Below are 20,033 nucleotides of genomic sequence, written 5' to 3'. Positions count from 1 at the left end.
TTGATAAACAGTAACATTTTGGCGAAAGCTCTCGCCAAATAAGAAAACAGCCAGATCTGGCCATAAAACAGCTGAAATGGCAACTGCCAATGGAAGGGAGTGAAAATTCCATTGAAATTGAGTAGGAGCGAAAAAAAGCGCAGCGCAGGAGAGAAATTACGACGTCTGCAGGTGCAGCAGCGAACCGAAAATATTAACTAATATTAGTTAATATCGTTACTAAACAATTAAAGACATTATTTTATTTTAAATTTGAACTTTCCTTTGCCAAAGGAAAGTGTGCGATTGTGCCACTGTGTTTGTGTTTGTGTGCTAGTGGAAGCTCGGAGAGCGAGAGAGCGCGACCGCGAGAGCGAGCGAGAGAGAGAAAGGGAGTCTGATTCCGATTCCCGATTATCCCAGAAAATCCGTAAAAAAAAAACAGAGCCATGTCTTCGAACAACCAGGCCAGGACCACAGAAGCCACCGCCACAGATGCCAACAGCTCCACGCCAGCTGCCGCCAACACCAACGCCACCACGGCCAATAGCTCCTCCACCACCACCACCACCAACAACAACAACACCAACAACAATGGCACCACACAAAACCAGAACTCCAGCAACAACATGAGCAGTCCCACGGCGACGGGCAAGCCCCACGGCGGCCACACGGCCGTCAATACCAAGGAGCGCGTGGTGGACTCCGTGCCCTTCCCGCCCAGCCACAAGCTGACGCTCGCCGAGGTCTTTGACTCGCGAACCGGGAAGCCCAACCACGAGCTGCTCAAGCAACACTTCATCCTGGAGGGCAGGATCGAGGAGGCGCCCGCCCTGAAGATAATCCAGGAGGGTGCGGCCCTGCTGCGCCAGGAGAAGACCATGATCGACATTGAGGCGCCGGTGACGGTGTGCGGCGACATCCACGGCCAATTCTACGACCTGATGAAGCTGTTCGAGGTGGGCGGCTCGCCCGCCACCACCAAGTATCTCTTCCTCGGCGACTACGTGGACCGGGGATACTTCAGCATCGAGTGCGTGCTGTATCTGTGGTCGCTGAAGATCAGCTATCCGCAGACGCTGTTCCTGCTGCGCGGCAACCACGAGTGCCGGCATCTGACCGAGTACTTCACCTTCAAGCAGGAGTGCAAGATCAAGTACTCGGAGCGGGTGTACGACGCGTGCATGGACGCGTTCGACTGCCTGCCGCTGGCGGCGCTGATGAACCAGCAGTTCCTCTGCGTGCACGGCGGCCTCTCGCCGGAGATCCACGAGCTGGAGGACATCAGGCGGCTGGACAGGTTCAAGGAGCCGCCGGCCTTCGGGCCCATGTGCGACCTGCTGTGGTCCGATCCCCTGGAGGACTTTGGCAACGAGAAGAACTCGGACTTCTACACGCACAACTCGGTGCGCGGGTGCTCGTACTTCTACAGCTACGCCGCCTGCTGCGACTTCCTGCAGAACAACAACCTGCTGTCGATCATCCGGGCGCACGAGGCGCAGGACGCCGGCTACCGCATGTACCGCAAGAGCCAGACCACCGGCTTCCCCTCGCTGATCACCATCTTCTCGGCGCCCAACTATCTCGACGTGTACAACAACAAGGCGGCGGTGCTCAAGTACGAGAACAACGTGATGAACATCCGGCAGTTCAACTGCTCGCCCCACCCCTACTGGCTGCCCAACTTCATGGACGTGTTCACCTGGTCGCTGCCGTTCGTCGGCGAGAAGGTCACCGAGATGCTGGTCAACGTGCTGAACATCTGCTCCGACGACGAGCTCATGACCGAGGAGAGCGAGGAGCCGCTGTCCGACGACGAGGCGGCGCTGCGCAAGGAGGTCATCCGCAACAAGATCCGGGCCATCGGCAAGATGGCGCGCGTCTTCTCGGTGCTCCGCGAGGAGTCCGAGTCGGTCCTGCAGCTGAAGGGCCTGACGCCGACGGGCGCCCTGCCCTTGGGCGCCCTCTCCGGCGGCAAGCAGTCGCTCAAGAACGCGATGCAGGGCTTCTCGCCCAACCACAAGATCACCTCCTTCGCGGAGGCCAAGGGCCTGGACGCGGTCAACGAGCGGATGCCGCCCCGGCGGGATCAGCCGCCCACGCCCAGCGAGGATCACCACAGCCAGCAGTCGGCCAGCGGCAACAATGGGGCGGGCCATGGATAAGCTGTGCGATCGGCCCCTCATTGTCGACTGGAGGAGCAGTGGAGTGGAGTGCCGGCGACACAAAGAACACCAACCCAGGGGGGGAAGGGGGGTAAAGAAAACCTTAATTAAGCTTAAAGTGGCAGAGCAACAACTTAAACCAATACTAAACCGATTCTATTTCTAAGTAAACACAGCAGGCAAGTCTGCTCCAGCTCCCAGCGTCCGGGTGACGCAGCTACCAGCTTCCGGATTCCATAGTGCCCGGATGGATGGATGCCCGGATTCCGGATCCCGAAGCACTAGAGAAGATTTGTTTAAAAACGCAGGCGCGCGCTCGCACATTGGATATTAGAATTATGTGTGTGCCGTGTGTGGCATACTTTTTGGCGCGCCGGCCTCACCCCCCCCCTCCCCATCTCCAGAGGAAGAAAGTAATTCCCTTTACTAAGAAAATCCAGATAAACCCCATAACCTAGGCTAAGATGTAATGTATAAACCGAAAAGTGGGCTAAATAATGAAAAAACGGAAGAAAAAATGAACAAAAAACCGAAAATCCCAAAAAAAAAAAAAAATAATTTTGAAAAAAATAATCCAAATACTGGCGAGCAGGAGGAAGTAGGAAGCTAATTTTGTTGAAAACACTTTTAGCGGCGCCCCTCGAGAAGCGTACATATATACATATGATTATATAGAATTATCGAAACTGAATGGAAGGACGATCCGTAGAGATCCTTGAAATGTAACCTTGCTAAAAAGAAGAAAAATATATAAAAGTTTGAAACAATTTGCAATATGTGCCGCAATAGTCCGTAAATGTTCCTTATACGAATTAAATATTGAAACAAGAGTTTATTATTATTTTTTTTTTTTATTAAATATATATATATATATATGTATAATTGTTGCATAATCGATCTTTGGAATTAATATGTTACATATTATGACTGTGTGTGCGCGAAAATAATTGCGTTTTATCATTTGCTTGGCTAACAGACAACCATAAAAACAAAAAAAAAAAAAAACAAATAAGATTAATTAATTAATGCATTTTAAACAAAAAAAAAACAAAAGAAAGAAAAGAAATCGAGACACACAGAGAGCGAGTTTACCATTTAAATAGCAAATCAAATATTTACCTAATAAACTACCATGTATACATACATAAAATAACATATATTATAATATATTCCTGCGTGTAAATTGAACTTGAATCAATTAATTTAACAAAATCAATATTTTGCCCATTCAAAAAACACGATCTAAAAACACTAATGAGATTTATGAGAATTATGATGAAAAGCAAATATGATGTATTTAAGTAAGTATAAGGCGAGGAACTGTGGATTTCAGAGATCAATTCAATGATGGCAATCAACTTTTCAATATTTACCCTTCGCCCTTCGTTGAATGGTGTATAGTTCGAGTTCTCCAGATATCCAGAATATCACTATCGAATCAAAATATATATATATATGTTCACACACATGCCTGCAAGAAATGCCTTCAACCAGGACACTTATCAAAGAAAAATTAAGAGAAATACACTTAAATATTTTATAATTATACGAGAATGCTGTACTTTGCTTCAACTCTGCATTGAACACACACACACACCCCTATATATATATATATTATATATAAAAGAGTTGACATTGGTAAACCATTAGTTCTTAGTGATCCTATGCACGTATCGTAAAGACAACCAACAACCAACCTACCATTAAAAATTATTTAAAATTGTAGCTAAAGGAAACAAATCAAGACGGCGGTGGTACTGGAGGACTGGAGGTGTTGGGAAGGAACTTAGCTTTTATACGAAACTAGAACAAGATAATGAAATCGATTTACTTAACTAATTGACAAAACCATCTAGAGAACTCATAAATGGAGACGTTTTTTTTAATCGACAAGCCCCACAACTATATACTATTAATAATGCCACGCGAGATGGTAAAGCAGTGTTTAATTTTTAATGTTTCCGTTAAAAAAAAGAACAATTGTTAAACAAAAAATGAAAACTGTTGAACCGCAAATATTTAGTTAGTACTGAGTGAAGCTAAAAAAATGAACCCTAGTCTCGAATTGAATATATATATATATATTACAATAGTCAAGAGAACACCAAAGAAGCATCCACAAATATGGGAAAGTATTATAGACGAAGAACTCGCGCTTAGTTCCCTCAAAGATATAAAAAAAAAATGAAAAAAGCTCTCTAACTAGACAAAAATTAAGGAATATTTAAATTAATCTACGGGGGAAGTACAGATTTTGATAATATATCAAGACCAGAGATATACCAACTTACGGATCCATTCGACATTAAAAATCTATATATATATTATGATAAAAAAAAACAAACAAGCAGAATCAAAAGATGGTACGACAGACGGCAGCATGGTACATACATACCTACAAATATAAGACATTTCGCCTCTTAAAGCAATTATAAAGATAACAAAATGAGTAACGTTTATTATATTATTAAATTATACATACATATACATACTATATAAACGGAATAAAATAAATCAGCAGCAATCTTTCCATTTTATGGCAGTGGGTTTATTATTTTTCAATTCCTAATTTCAGCGAATCGAACTTTAAGCCTGCTGCAGTTTTTATCTCAGATTTTTAAATTTGGCGCTCAGTGTTGGTAAAGCGTGGCTTAAAGTTGGTCTCTTATATCGAATAGCATTTGCGATAAGCTGCCTATCGATAGCCGGGGGTTAGCCGGCCCATCTCTAATCGCTTACTGTTTTGTATGTATGTGTGTGTGCGTGTGTGGGTCTCTGCCGTGTTTTTGTGCCGCCGCTTAAAATCGAAATTAATAGTGTTTGCTGTTGCCCAACGACCGAAATTTAGGCCATTATAAATTATTAGTATTCCCACGGAGTAACCAACGAGATCAGATCACCCCCAGGAGGGCGGCGAGCAGTGAAAAAACGGTAGGCAAATCGGTAGTGGAACAACAAATGTTTCGTCAATTTCGCGGATAGGTGGCAACACCGGGCCAGCGCTGCCACCATTTCAGAGTTCGAAAAACACAGTGTTGCACTGATATTTTGGATATATTATCAACAATCCTCCAGTTTTTGGCGTGACGGCAGCCAAACACTAAACACAACATTTGTTTTCCTCTCTTCGCTCTCTTCGCCCACTGGCTCATCCCGCCCGTTGCTCTCTTATCCTTGTTTTTTTTGTTTGTATTGTTTGTGTGTGCTTATCACAAAAAAAAAGGAGACAACGCGCCAACACCCACAGTAGCAGTACCAGCAGCAGCAGCAGCAGAGCAGAGAGCAGCAGCAGCAGAGAAGCCGCCGTGGAAGACAGAGCTCCGTATTCCAGTTCCTCCTCCGGTACGAGTCCTTTGCAACATGGACAGCAAGGGTCGCAATGTCATTGTCTGTGATAACGGCACAGGGGTAAGATAACAATAGATATAGATACCCTCCCTACCTCTTAAACTCCTCCCTTGCCCCCCCAAATACACTCAATCTCGGCGTGACACACATTCTCCAGCAGAGCTGCTTTTTCCCCTCCATTTCTTTTCTTTTCTTTTTCTATTTCTTTTTTTTTTTGCACTGCTTGCGGGCGTTGACGTTGCCGCTGCAGGAGGCAACTTTGGTTGCAGTTGCAGTGGATGGGGGCTAGGTTTCTTCTTCTTCTTAAGCGGCAGCTATGGGGTTTAGTCATTGTTACAAACGATCGTGTATTACTCACCGATTCGACAGTTACGCATACCCGCACACACACACACACGCAAGAGACCACCAATACACACAGAAAGGTCTTTCCAAAAGAGCAGAAATGCGGCGGCACAACCCAAACCTCCACTTCTTATCGCAAAGCTGAAAAATTTGTATTGTGATTACGGCCCGATTTCGATAAGAGTTCGATAAACCAAAGAAAGCAGGCCGAGCACCGAAAGAAACGAAACTAGAGCTTAATTGGAGAGAGATGCTATTTCAGGGGAATCCCCGACGTTAGGAAGTATTAAATAATTTTTAGTTAACAAATAAATTTAAAAAAATAGCTTAGATCTTGTATTTATATTACTTAATACTATCAAAATTTTTATTAAAATTTTTTCAAGTGCATAAACCGACTTAGTCACTGAAATACCTAATGAGTAATCAAGGCAATACCAAAAATTGATTATTCTAAACTATTATTTCTCAATGAAATGCGAGTTTTTATGGAAAAATAACAAAATAAGGTTAATTCTTACCAAAAAATGTTAAGGTTTTTATTCAAACGTGCCGATCTTCAGCTGCAGAAACTCGTGCAATTTTTCAAAACAAATAAAGACACCTGATAGCTGGCATTCTTTGGGAAATACTTTGTGACTTTTAAACAAACAACTAATAGACCGACTGCTCGATATTTATTTCCCAGGCTATAGTAATATCGTAATAAGATCCAATGTCTGTAAACTAAACTGTATCCCATTACCATTTCAGTTCGTCAAGTGCGGATATGCCGGCAGCAATTTCCCCGCCCACATCTTCCCCTCGATGGTGGGGCGACCGATCATCCGGGCGGTGAACAAAATCGGTGACATCGAAGTGAAGGTATGATCCATCGTAGTCACCAATTGAGGGACACCCACTCCAAGAATTAATCAACCAACACTTCAAGACACACACACACGCAACATCAGAAAAGACACATACACACCGGCACAGGCCATATATATAATCATAATTATCATTTTTTGTCGATGTATCTTACAATATCCATGACTAGTTAGAGCCTAGAAGATCATCATAATACCATATATCATAATCTCCACCTCCCACCACCCAGAGACTCGCTCTGTTCTGTCTGTTAGTGTGGCATATCAACTTAATATTATGATTTCGTTCTTAATCACCAACCTTAATCATTTCATATTGTTTTTGATATTCTTTCGTCACTGGAATCCATCCACTACTCACCATTACCATCACCATCACCATCACATTGCATTCTTCTGCTTGAGTTGCATCTAAATGGGTGGCTAATATAGCATTGGTCTCGGTGTTAATGGGTGCTACCAAGGTGCCAGGATGTGATGAATTATCTTTCAAGACCGGACCACCAGGCCCTATACACATACATACTATATCTATGGCTATGCAATAGATCCTTAGTAGCAGTTTACTTTACCGATTAGTTTCCTTTCATTTAGACAAGAACAACAACAAACGGAACCCAAAAAAAAACCAAAAATACCCTCAAAATCCAATCTTGAAACTGAAAATATTGACTCTTTCTGTTCTTTCTTCTTTTCAATATTCTTATACATTTTTCTGTTCTTTTTTTACATATATTTTTTTATCGAAAACAAATATTTTGCAGGATTTACATGTCGATGTAAGTCAAGTTTTTATAGTTTAAAACCAAAAACCAAAAAAAAAAAAATAAAACCAAATCCAAACTACCACTAAGAAAAAAAATTAATCACCAAGCAAAACAAAAATATCGGCAAAGGTTAAATAATAAAAATTTATATTACAATTACACATGAATATTAAAATTGAAAAAAAAGACACGCTTGAAAATCCATTTTTTTTGAAACTTTCTTGAATAATTCTTGTTAAAGCTACGCACTTAGGTTTACAAACTATAGTTAATTAATTACCTAACTGTTAACTGTTCACATTTTCCAATAGTTGTTTGCCTTGTTGAATACTTTCCCAAACTATTTGCTGCCCTTTCTCCACATAATTTGTACTCATCACCCATTCAAAATCCGAAAAATTAAATCTTTCTCGAATCCGGACCTACTTTTGGGGCGTGTTTTGAAAATCTTACCAAGCTGTATACTCGAGAATTACAATTTTTTAATGGAAAATATATATAATTTTTGTTATTCAATCTTTATTCCTTTGTTTTTACAAAAAAAAAAAAATGAAATTTTATAAAAATTATTTGTTATTTAACAGCTTAACTCATGTTTTGTTTTGTTGTCTTTTTTTTGTGTGTATATATTTTTAAGGCTATTTATTTCAGTTATTGTTGTTGTTATTGTTACGTGTTTATTTTTTTTTTAATAACTATGCTTTTTCGAGTGCATGCCAATTTATAATTAAATAACCTTTGTATTTAGCACGATCTGTGTTTCTGCTTATTCTCCCCAAGTGTTTCAACGCAAAACAAGGATCTTTGGAGAATCAGGTGTTTCAGGATCTTGAATTCTTTGATTTAAATTCAAACTCACTTAGTTTATCTAATTAATTATATTTTTTTTCATGAAATATACTCTACGAATCTCTGGACAATCATATTCAGTCTTATACGGAGATGCACAGGCTTTCGATAACAATATCACCGATAAATTCAAGGAGTAATTGCCATCCCTAGACGCTTTTTGGAGCAACAGGTGTTTGAGGATCTTGAATTCTTTGATTTAAATTCAGTTTTAGCTATTTTAACCAGAAAGTTATATTCTTTTAAAGAAATAAGAAGAATTATCTTCTTCAGAAGCTCCGATTCAGTCTTGTACGTCCGATAACAGTGTCGTCGATTAATTCGTGAAAGAATCGCCATCTCTAAACGCTTTTTGGCGGTGTTTGAGGATCTTCAAATTCATTTTTTACGTAGTTTATCTAATTCAGTATATTTTATGTGGGTAGAGTTAGTAATACACTCTAAGAATCTCTGTACAATCATGTTCATTCTCGTGCAGTGATTACAGTCCTTCGATAACAATATCGTCGATAAATTGAAGGAATAATTGCCATCTCTTCTTCTCCCAGAGCCCCACAGCCACTTGTTGAGTGTTTCCCTTCCCCTTCCGCCTTCCGCTTTTTGGCGAATCGGGTGTTTGAGGATCTTGAAATCTCTTATTTTAATTGATTTTCATTTAGATTAGCTAATGAATTCTAGTTTTTTAATAAATAATAAGAAATATAATTTTAGAATCTCTGTGCACTCAATTACAGTTTTGTACGGTGATGTACAGTCTTTCGATAACGATATTGTCGATAAATTCAAGGAATAATTGCCATCCCAAGACGTTTTTAAAAGAATTAGTTGTTTAAGGATCTTGAAATCTTTTTTTGAATGAATTTTCACTTAGTTTAGCTAATTAATAATACTTTTTTTTAAGAAATAATAAGAAATATATCTTATGAATCGATAAATTCAAGGAATAATTGCCATCCCTAAACGCTTCTTCTCCCAGAGCCCCACTAGCCACTTGTTGAGTGTTTCCCTTCCGCCTTGTTGATCGTCTAGCCTAGTTTAGTTTGTTTGTTTATGTTCTTTGACTGTTTTTGTGTGCGCCTCACCCCCGTGAATGTCTAAAAAAAAGGAAATAATAAGAATTAATAATTACTAACGCCTCATTAAGCCAAAATTTAAGAAAAAAAATTAAGAATTATAAATCGCCCGCCTGGAATCGAACGAACCAACCAACCCAATCCCGAATCCAATCCCCATCCAATACCGAACTATCCATGCGACCAAATAGCGGACACTAACGTTGCCCTTACCAAAATCTGACCAACGAATTTCCAGGATCTGATGGTCGGCGATGAGGCGTCACAGCTGCGATCCCTCCTGGAGGTGTCCTATCCGATGGAGAACGGTGTGGTGCGAAACTGGGAGGACATGTGCCACGTGTGGGACTATACGTTCGGACCCAAAAAGATGGACATCGATCCAACGAACACAAAAATCCTGCTGACCGAGCCGCCCATGAATCCTACGAAGAATCGCGAAAAAATGATCGAGGTGAGTGTTGTTTTTGTCCAAAACCAGATTCCATATCCACTCAAGCACTTGCTCTCCCCGCCAGGTGATGTTTGAAAAGTATGGTTTCGATTCCACGTACATTGCCATCCAGGCAGTGCTAACGCTATACGCCCAGGGTCTCATCTCCGGCGTGGTGGTGGACTCCGGCGACGGTGTAACGCACATCTGTCCCGTCTACGAGGAGTTCGCCCTGCCCCACCTGACGCGGAGATTGGATATAGCTGGTCGCGACATCACCCGGTACTTGATAAAGGTTCGTCCTGGCATAGTCTTTTTTGAACTGCTGGCCTAATCCATGGTTTACTATATAGCTGCTTCTGCTGCGTGGTTATGCCTTCAATCATTCCGCTGACTTTGAGACTGTGCGCATCATGAAGGAGAAGCTCTGCTACATTGGCTACGACATCGAAATGGAACAGCGTCTAGCCCTGGAGACGACGGTCCTGGTAGAGTCCTACACACTGCCCGACGGTCGGGTAATCAAAGTCGGTGGCGAGCGATTCGAGGCACCCGAAGCCCTCTTCCAGCCGCATCTGATCAATGTCGAGGGTGCTGGCATTGCGGAATTGGTCTTCAATACGATCCAGGCGGCAGATATTGATATACGGCCGGAGCTGTACAAGCACATAGTCCTCTCTGGCGGCTCCACCATGTACCCGGGTCTGCCCAGTCGGCTGGAACGAGAAATCAAGCAGCTGTATCTGGAACGAGTACTCAAAAACGACACGGAAAAACTTGCGGTATGGGCTAGGATAATCTTAAGAGGAAAATGTATTTGAAAATGGATTTCTTTTCTTTTGTAGAAATTCAAAATACGCATCGAGGATCCACCGCGGCGCAAGGATATGGTCTTCATTGGCGGGGCAGTGCTAGCGGAGGTGACGAAAGATCGCGACGGCTTCTGGATGTCCAAGCAGGAGTATCAGGAGCAGGGCCTGAAAGTATTGCAAAAGCTCCAGAAGATCAGTGTTTAGAAATGGATCAGAGATAGTGGGATGAAGAGAGCGAGGACACTGCACCCGGTGGGATGAGCTGATGAGTTGAAGACGAGAATGAAAAATTGTAGCAATTCCTTTTTTGGCTAGTTTATATAAGTTGAAAATTGTTCAGTTTCGCGTGATGTACTATTTTTTTGATGTATGTGTGCCTGTGCCTGTGCGTGCCTGTTCGTGTGAGAATGATTGTGTTCGTGTGTATGCCTGAGTCCTTTATTTTTTTGGTCCGCTTCCCGGTTTGATATTTTTGAACTCTGACCTCCCCGCCACGTAATGAAAAATGTCATGTTTCTTTCGCTGCTCGAACAGCGCTAAAATTGTGTCAACTGCATTATTATATATATTTAAATGATTATTAATATTACGATTAAAGCCTAAATTCCCGTTCTAAATACACAATATACAATTTATATACATAATTACATATATATACGTGTATATGTATGTGAAGTCCCCGCTATATATATTTTTGTAAAACGCCAACTGTTTCTTTTCATTTGAAGCGAGTATTTTCACCTTAAGTATTAACTAGGCCAAGTCCTGCGATTCTAAATCGTGTGCGAACAGGAAAGGAAGTATAGTGTTGCACAGTACCCAATTAGAAAGAGATCGAGAGAGAGTGAGTGTTGAAGTTATCCTGCTTTTGTTGTGCCTCCCGAGGATAAGTGAATAACAAACACAAATATTAAAAAGAAAAATAAGAGAAAATATAATATTATTATATAAAATGCGATTAACCGACTTTAACCGAAAACCCCAAGAGGACAAGCCAAGTCAGTGAGAAGAAGTCATGCATTTATTTTGTCGCCTTCATGTTCCAATTTTGATTTTCGCCTTTTTCTAGTTAGTTGCAATTCGATGATTGTTTTTTTGGGCAAAGCAGACCTAATTACACCTGCAAAACTATCTGCATACATATATGGTATATATTATGTATTAACAATATATATATATATTTGTATGAACAACGGAGTGTGGTATGCCAATTATATAAGTAAATGCAATAAACATAATTATGTCTATGATGTATACTGTAGTCTAAAGCTGAATCATAAACGACTTGGTTTTTTTTTTACCAACTAAAAAAAACAAAAGAATCACAATAAAAACAGAGAAATACTAACTTTTGTTTAATGACCTTGATTAAAAAACAAAACCTGGAGAAAGTAAATCAATTTGTTGCCTTAGTTGGCTATAAAAGGCGTTGACCTCATTTTGATTGCATTGTGGGGCTTAATCTTAATCAGCCGCGGAACTCTCTATTCATTTTTAGATTGGAGCCATCGAAAAAACCCAAATCGAGTGCAATAAATGCAATACAAACAACTTATAAAAAAAGCCAAACAAAAACTAGGATAAGTGGGCAAGCTCTTGAGTTGTCCAGGAGGGGATTACGAAAGATTGGGTTGCCTGAAGGTGGGTGAGGTTAATGGGTCTATAATGGGAACTGTAGATCATAAAGGTCGATTAAAGTATGGATTGGTAACCATCATATTGATTTATGGTAAAAAACTGAGTTTTCTAATTTTAATAGTTAATATTAAGTAATTAACTAAGAGCTATTAACTAAAGGGTCTTAAAGCAGCCTCAGAAGATCTTTACAATCAATTTTAAAAATTTCAATCAATATGTGGCACATTATAATAGGGGGTACCATTAGAAAATTTTCAAAAAAAAACTGCTTTCAATTGTAGTTTGTCAGATTTGGGTTTAATATTTATATAGTATAGTGATAGTACTAGAAGTTGGGGTATAATATTTATAGATCTGCAATTATGTAGTAATATCTCTGCTAGATCTGGTTATAAAGCAATATATATATATTTTTTATTAAAAAATTACACTTTGAGATAGAAAATGTATCAAAATTTGAGATATTTATCACGAAGTTATAGACTATAATGGATATATCGTGTTATATGTTATAGAGTGTTATAAGCATTAGGATATAACTTGTTGTATTACTAGATTCCACTATAAAAACCTTACAGTTTGTAAGGAAAGAGGACAACTGACCCAGTAGAGTCCTTGGTTTTTAAAGAAGGATCCCTAAGAAAAACAGGAGCTATGGATTTCTTCAACAACTGTAGATCTATGGGACCTAGAGATCTCTTGGAAGTAGGTAATTCGAAAAATAGTTCACCAGTCTGTATCTAAATATGGAGGTGTTGTGTAAGAAAATGTATATTAATATTAAAAATGTGTATGTAAAACATGAATAATTTTGTAATTTTACACCCTCAGGATACTCCAGGTGGTGTAGGACGTTATTTTGGTCTATCCAATCGATAGAGCACACGATCTTTAAGAACTCTATACCTTTAAATAATGGACACCAAATCAGAAGGCCACTTTTTTCAAGGTAGATTTTAAGGAACTCCTCGTCGACTTTCTTTTCTTAGTTGGAAATTAAGGCCAAGTTGTGGACATTTTGAAGAAATTTTTATTAAATCTTTTAATAAGACAGGCGAATATACTTTAACTATAAAATACTATAAGATACTATAGATACCTTAAACGAAATTTCTGCTCCGAGATGATCCTGATGGCGAAGGATACTGGGATAATATGGAGCCTCTGTCGCAGTAGTCTCCTTCCACCTTAGATCCTCCTCCTTGAAATATGGTTGCTAGCGATGCTGTCCTGCATCTGGATGTTCCCTTACACCTGGGTTAATAGGAGTATTTTCCACAACCCCATGATGTTAGTCCAGGCTGTACATCTTCACAATAACTTCTAGGGCTATTTAACCTTATGCCAACGGAATTGAACGGAAAGAACCTTTCAAAAATAGGTTGAGAAACAACCGTGATATTGACTTTCAAAAACTAGGAAACTCTTTTTTCAAAAATGCTTTTAAGTATTTAAGAATCTCAATTAATAATAGTTAAATATAGTTCTATAGGACCTTGTTTTTATTAGCTATTGGTTTCTCCAACAAAATATTTACACAGCTCCTGTGATTTACGATCCCCAATCTGCCCCCGTTTCGCACCTGAAATCGCTCACCCGATAAGAGCAATCTCCGTCTCCGTCTCGGTCTCCGTCCGAATGTCTGGTGATTGGCCAGATAAGAGGCCTTTTGTTTACAGCCCTTGGTGGTCATTTGTGTTTTCGGTCATTCAGTTGGACAAACGACGCACCATGGCAAGCATATGGCACTGGATACTCCCGATCGTGGTCGCGGGTCTTCCGTTCATCCGGGCGGAGTACGGCGATCTGGCCGGCAACTGGCTGGTGGATTTTGGCCAGAAGCACCTGGCACTCTCGGAGAAGGAGAGCCTGCAAGTGGAGCTGCATATATACAATGTTCAGATTAGGGATCAGGATGCGGATTACAGATTCCTGGTCTACTCAGAGGACGAGGCAAGGGCATCTGCCTCGCTCACCGTTGGCAAGGATCAGTTCGATGAGTTGGGTAGCTGGCGAGGATCGGTGGCAGTGACTGGTCAGAGGTTTGGTTACAGCTCCCTGAAGGTGACCCTTGAGGAAGGGACTGAGTCGGAAACCTATCCGGATAACCTGCCCATTTCCGTCCTGAGGTCTCGAGTGGTGGACGAGAGGGTGACCACGTATGTCTCGGCCGCCCTGGCCCTGCTGATGTTCCTCAACCTGGGCACTGTCCTGGACCTCCACCGGCTGGCGGGGATTGTGTGCCGCCCCGTGGGTCCGGTGGTGGGCGTGGTCAGTCGGTACGTGATAATGCCTGGCTTGGGCTTCGGCCTGGGTCGTGCCCTCTGGCCGGGGCAGTGGCCCCTCCAGCTGGCCCTGTTCTACACGGCCTTGGCGCCCAGTGGTGGGTTGGCCAATGTCTGCACCGTTTTCTGCAAGGGAAACCTCAATCTTTCGGTGGCCACCACCACCATCAACAGTCTCCTGGCGCTGGCTTTCTTGCCAGTCTGGATTATGGTCCTGGGGAGGCTGCTGTACGACGACGAAGATCTGGCTGTGCCATTTGGACAGATTTCGGGAGGAGCAGCTGCTCTGGTGGCCTGTGTAGCCATCGGTGTTCTCCTCCGGCTATGTGTGCCCAAGACCACCAGGTTCATCTTTAGGTTCCTCAAACCGCTTTCCGTGGTGCTCAGTCTGTGCCTGGTGGGGCTGACTGTGGGTCTCAACTGGTTCGTCTTCGAGGAGTTTACCTGGCAGGTGAGTAATCCGATCCCTAAAGATTAAAAGTCTCCAATAACACAATTCCTTTTTTCCTTTAGGTCCTAGTAGCTGCCATCTCTCTTCCTTTGGCCGGTTACCTGGCCACCTACCTGTTGTCGAAGCTCCTCTGCCGATCCGCCACCGACGCCCTGACCCTGGCCGTGGAGAACAGTGTCCTCAACATGACCATGCCCATTGTCCTGCTGCAGTCGAGCCAGTTGGAGCAGCCCCAGCTGGATCTTGTGCTGGTGATGCCAATCACCGCTTCCCTAGTCTCCCTCCTCCTTTTTGTCCTGTTCTACATCGTACGGCGGTGCCTCGGCTGGAATGTGCGGCAGGACGAAGATGGATTCGATCACAAGGAGCTGATGGCAGCCGCAGAGCACGAAGACGATGGTCCCCACTACCAGCGCCCGTAAATTTAGACAATACCTTAGACTAGTATTATACTCTCTATTAAACAATCTCTATTTAATATTTTATTATAATTAAGACTAAGAATCTAGCTAATCCCTAAAATGTATTTGGTCAAGATGGACATGGGATGATACCCATTATCCAAAATGAAAGATTTTTAATGAAACTTTATAAGCCAGCAAAATATTGAAGTCTCCTTCGATGGCCATAGTTTTCTAAACGTCCCTCACTTTTGCACCTTCCGATGGCCATAGCTCTGCCAATTTTTATCCGATCAGGAAATAAAGTACCATTTAGTAATCAGCGAACGCAAAAGCGACTTTTCTCATTCAAAATATTGCTTGAATATCGTTTTTAAATTTTTCGAATTTTTTCCAAGGGGTTCCCCTACAATTTTGTGGGTTTGAATTGGAAATTCCCAATGGTATTCCGTTTCTGAATCGAATGCGAATTGGTTGAGATATTCACCAAAAACTGACTAAAAGTGAGAAATCACACTTTTCCAAGGGTTACCGCATTATTTTGGCCAAAAATTGGGTCAATATTTTTTTGTAGGGATTTTAAGGATCCTTCGATCAGTAATCCTGATTACTGAGCCAAAAATCGAGCCAAAATTTTTTTTGGAAAATTTTAGGAATCCTTGGATGCAGATCAACGGCGAAAGGATCCCCGATTCCTGAATGGCATCCCTTTTCTCGATCCAGTGCGAAATAGCCAAGATATTGGTCAAAAACTGAGGAAAACCCGAATTCGCACTTTTCCAAGGGGAACCCCCAGGATTTTTGCCAAAAATCGGGCCAAAATTTCTTTTTGAGGATTTTAGGAATTTTTGGATGCAGATCAACGGCGAAAGGATCCCCGATTCCTGAATGGCATCCCTTTTCTCGATCCAGTGCGAAATAGCCAAGATATTGGTCAAAAACTGAGGAAACCCCGAATTCGCACTTTTCCAAGGGGAACCCCCAGGATTTTTGCCAAAAATCGGGCCAAAATTTCTTTTTGAGGATTTTAGGAATTTTTGGATGCAGATCAACGGCGAAAGGATCCCCGATTCCTGAATGGCATCCCTTTTCTCGATCCAGTGCGAAATAGCCAAGATATTGGTCAAAAACTGAGGAAACCCCGAATTCGCACTTTTCCAAGGGGAACCCCCAGGATTTTTGCCAAAAATCGGGCCAAAATTTCTTTTTGAGGATTTTAGGAATTTTTGGATGCAGATCGATGGCGAAAGGATCCCTGATTCCTAAATAGCATCCCTTTTCATGATCCGGTGCGAAATAGCCAAGATATTCGCCAAAAACTGAGGAAAACCCGAATTCGCACTTTTCCAAGGACAACCCCCAGGATTTTTGCGAAAAATCGGGCCAAAATTTCTTTTGGTGGATTTTAGGAATCCTTGGATGCAGATCGACGGCGAAAGGATCCCCGATTCCTAAATGGCATCCCTTTTTACGATCCGGTGCGAAATAGCCAAGATATTCGCCAAAAACTGAGGAAAACCCGAATTCGCACTTTTCCAAGGGGAACCCCCAGGATTTTTGCCAAAAATCGGGCCAAAATTTCTTTTTGAGGATTTTAGGAATCCTTGGATGCAGATCGACGGCGAAAGGATCCCCGATTCCTAAATGGCATCCCTTTTTACGATCCGGTGCGAGATAGCCAAGATATTCGCCAAAAACTGAGGAAAACCCGAATTCGCACTTTTCCAAGAGGAACCCCCAGGATTTTTGCCAAAAATCGAGCCAAAATTTTTTTTTTTTAGGATTTTAGGAATCCTTGGATGTAGATCGACGGCGAAAGGATCCCTGATTCCCAAATGGCATCCCTTTTTACCATCCGGTGCGAGATAGCCAAGATATTCGCCAAAAACTGAGGAAAACCCGAATTCGCACTTTTCCAAGGGGAACCCCCAGGATTTTTGCCAAAAATCGGACAAAATTTTTTTTTGGAGAATTTTAGGAATCCTTGGATGCAGATCGACGGCGAAAGGATCCCCGATTCCTAAATGGCATCCCTTTTTACGATCCGGTGCGAGATAGCCAAGATATTCGCCAAAAACTGAGGAAAACCCGAATTCGCACTTTTCCAAGAGGAACCCCCAGGATTTTTGCCAAAAATCGAGCCAAAATTTTTTTTTTTAGGATTTTAGGAATCCTTGGATGTAGATCGACGGCGAAAGGATCCCTGATTCCCAAATGGCATCCCTTTTTACCATCCGGTGCGAGATAGCCAAGATATTCGCCAAAAACTGAGGAAAACCCGAATTCGCACTTTTCCAAGGGGAACCCCCAGGATTTTTGCCAAAAATCGGACAAAATTTTTTTTTGGAGAATTTTAGGAATCCTTGGATGCAGATCGACGGCGAAAGGATCCCCGATTCCTAAATGGCATCCCTTTTTACGATCCGGTGCGAAATAGCCAAGATATTCGCCAAAAACTGAGGAAAACCCGAATTCGCACTTTTCCAAGGGGAACCCCCAGGATTTTTGCCAAAAATCGGGCCAAAATTTTTTTTGGAGGATTTTAGGAATCCTTGAATGCAGATCGATGGCGAAAGGATCCCCGATTCCTAAATGGCATCCCTTTTTACGATCCGGTGCGAAATAGCCAAGATATTCGCCAAAAACTGAGGAAAACCCGAATTCGCACTTTTCCAAGGGGAACCCCCAGGATTTTTGCCAAAAATCGGGCCAAAATTTCTTTTTGAGGATTTTAGGAATCCTTGGATGCAGATCGACGGCGAAAGGATCCCCGATTCCTAAATGGCATCCCTTTTTACGATCCGGTGCGAAATAGCCAAGATATTCGCCAAAAACTGAGGAAAACCCGAATTCGCACTTTTCCAAGGGGAACCCCCAGGATTTTTGCCAAAAATCGGGCCAAAATTTCTTTTTTAAGGATTTTAGGAATCCTTGGATGCAGATCGACGGCGAAAGGATCCCCGATTCCTAAATGGCATCCCTTTTTACGATCCGGTGCGAAATAGCCAAGATATTCGCCAAAAACTGAGGAAAACCCGAATTCGCACTTTTCCAAGGGGAACCCCCAGGATTTTTGCCAAAAATCGGGCCAAAATTTCTTTTTGAGGATTTTAGGAATCCTTGGATGCAGATCGACGGCGAAAGGATCCCCGATTCCTAAATGGCATCCCTTTTTACGATCCGGTGCGAAATAGCCAAGACATTCGCCAAAAACTGAGGAAAACCCGAATTCGCACTTTTCCAAGGGGAACCCCCAGGATTTTTGCCAAAAATCGGGCCAACATTTTTTTTGGAGGATTTTAGGAATCCTTGGATGCAGATCGACGGCGAAAGGATCCCCGATTCCTAAATGGCATCCCCTTTTACGATCCGGTGCGAAGGAGCCAAGATATTCACCAAAAACTGAGGAAAACCCGAATTCGCACTTTTCCAAGGGGAACCCCCAGGATTTTTGCCAAAAACCGGGCCAACATTTCTTTTTGAGGATTTTAGGAATCCTTGGATGCAGATCGACGGCGAAAGGATCCCCGATTCCTAAATGGCATCCCTTTTTACGATCCGGTGCGAAATAGCCAAGATATTCGCCAAAAACTGAGGAAAACCCGAATTCGCACTTTTCCAAGGGGAACCCCCAGGATTTTTGCCAAAAATCGGGCCAAAATTTCTTTTTGAGGATTTTAGGAATCCTTGGATGCAGATCGACGGCGAAAGGATCCCCGATTCCCAAATGCCATCCCTTTTCACGATCCGGTGCGAAATAGCCAAGATATTCGCCAAAAACTGAGGAAAACCCGAATTCGCACTTTTCCAAGGGGAACCCCCAGGATTTTTGGTAAAAATAGAGCCAAAATTTTTTTTGGAGGATTTTAGGAATCCTTGGATGCAGATCGACGGCGAAAGGATCCCCGATTCCCAAATGCCATCCCTTTTCACGATCCGGTGCGAAATGGCCAAAATATTCGCCAAAAACTGAGGAAAACCCGAATTCGCACTTTTCCAAGGGGAACCCCCAGGATTTTTGCCAAAAATCGATCCAAAATTTTGTTTGGAGAATTTTTGGAAACCTTGGATGCAGATCGACGGCGAAAGGATCCCTGATTCCCAAATGGCATCCTTTTTTACGATCCGGTGCGAAATAGCCAAGATATTCGCCAAAAACTGAGGAAAACCCGAATTCGCAATTTTCCAAGGGGAACCCCCAGGATTTTTGCCAAAAATCGATCCAAAATTTTGTTTGGAGGATTTTAGGAATCCTTGGATGCAGATCGACGGCGAAAGGATCCCCGATTCCCAAATGGCATCCCTTTTCACGATCCGGTGCGAAATAGCCAAGATATTCGCCAAAAACTGAGGAAAACCCGAATTCGCACTTTTCCAAGGGGAACCCCCAGGATTTTTGCCAAAAATCGATCCAAAATTTTGTTTGGAGAATTTTTGGAAACCTTGGATGCAGATCGACGGCGAAAGGATCCCTGATTCCCAAATGGCATCCTTTTTTACGATCCGGTGCGAAATAGCCAAGATATTCGCCAAAAACTGAGGAAAACCCGAATTCGCAATTTTCCAAGGGGAACCCCCAGGATTTTTGCCAAAAATCGATCCAAAATTTTGTTTGGAG

The 20,033-nt window shown here is 42.3% G+C and overlaps 3 protein-coding genes across 4 annotated transcripts; all 3 read left to right on the top strand.

Annotated features, from left to right (window-relative positions):
• The first annotated feature begins 83 nt into the window (after nucleotides 1–83).
• Pp2B-14D (Protein phosphatase 2B at 14D) lies at nucleotides 84–3,332 on the top strand. The gene has a single exon (XM_017254148.3). The coding sequence runs from the start codon at nucleotides 429–431 to the stop codon at nucleotides 2,142–2,144; it is 1,716 nt and encodes a 571-aa protein (XP_017109637.2). The 5' UTR covers nucleotides 84–428; the 3' UTR covers nucleotides 2,145–3,332.
• A 1,553-nt stretch (nucleotides 3,333–4,885) lies between these two features.
• Nucleotides 4,886–11,988, top strand: Arp2 (Actin-related protein 2). 2 transcript variants are annotated; one of them, XM_070282741.1, is made up of 8 exons: nucleotides 4,886–5,075; nucleotides 5,368–5,552; nucleotides 6,591–6,701; nucleotides 7,471–7,485; nucleotides 9,634–9,849; nucleotides 9,914–10,123; nucleotides 10,182–10,610; nucleotides 10,674–11,988. In XM_070282741.1, exons 2-8 carry the CDS (start codon nucleotides 5,505–5,507, stop codon nucleotides 10,842–10,844), a joined length of 1,200 nt encoding a protein of 399 aa, XP_070138842.1. In that variant the 5' UTR covers nucleotides 4,886–5,075; nucleotides 5,368–5,504; the 3' UTR covers nucleotides 10,845–11,988. The 2 variants fall into 2 exon arrangements, with proteins under 2 accessions (XP_070138842.1, XP_070138844.1); XM_070282743.1 differs by lacking the exon at nucleotides 7,471–7,485.
• Nucleotides 11,989–14,003: 2,015 nt separating this feature from the next.
• On the top strand, nucleotides 14,004–15,494 carry LOC108134002 (ileal sodium/bile acid cotransporter). The gene is made up of 2 exons (XM_017254147.3): nucleotides 14,004–15,014; nucleotides 15,077–15,494. The coding sequence occupies exons 1-2, from the start codon at nucleotides 14,010–14,012 to the stop codon at nucleotides 15,434–15,436; spliced, it is 1,365 nt and encodes a 454-aa protein (XP_017109636.2). The 5' UTR covers nucleotides 14,004–14,009; the 3' UTR covers nucleotides 15,437–15,494.
• The last annotated feature ends 4,539 nt before the right edge of the window (nucleotides 15,495–20,033 follow it).

Source organism: Drosophila bipectinata, chromosome XL, assembly GCF_030179905.1.
Source record: "Drosophila bipectinata strain 14024-0381.07 chromosome XL, DbipHiC1v2, whole genome shotgun sequence".
Lineage (NCBI taxonomy): Eukaryota > Metazoa > Arthropoda > Insecta > Diptera > Drosophilidae > Drosophila > Drosophila bipectinata.
The sequence above is the reverse complement of the archived record's forward strand: the minus strand, read 5'-3'. Positions and strand labels throughout refer to the sequence as shown.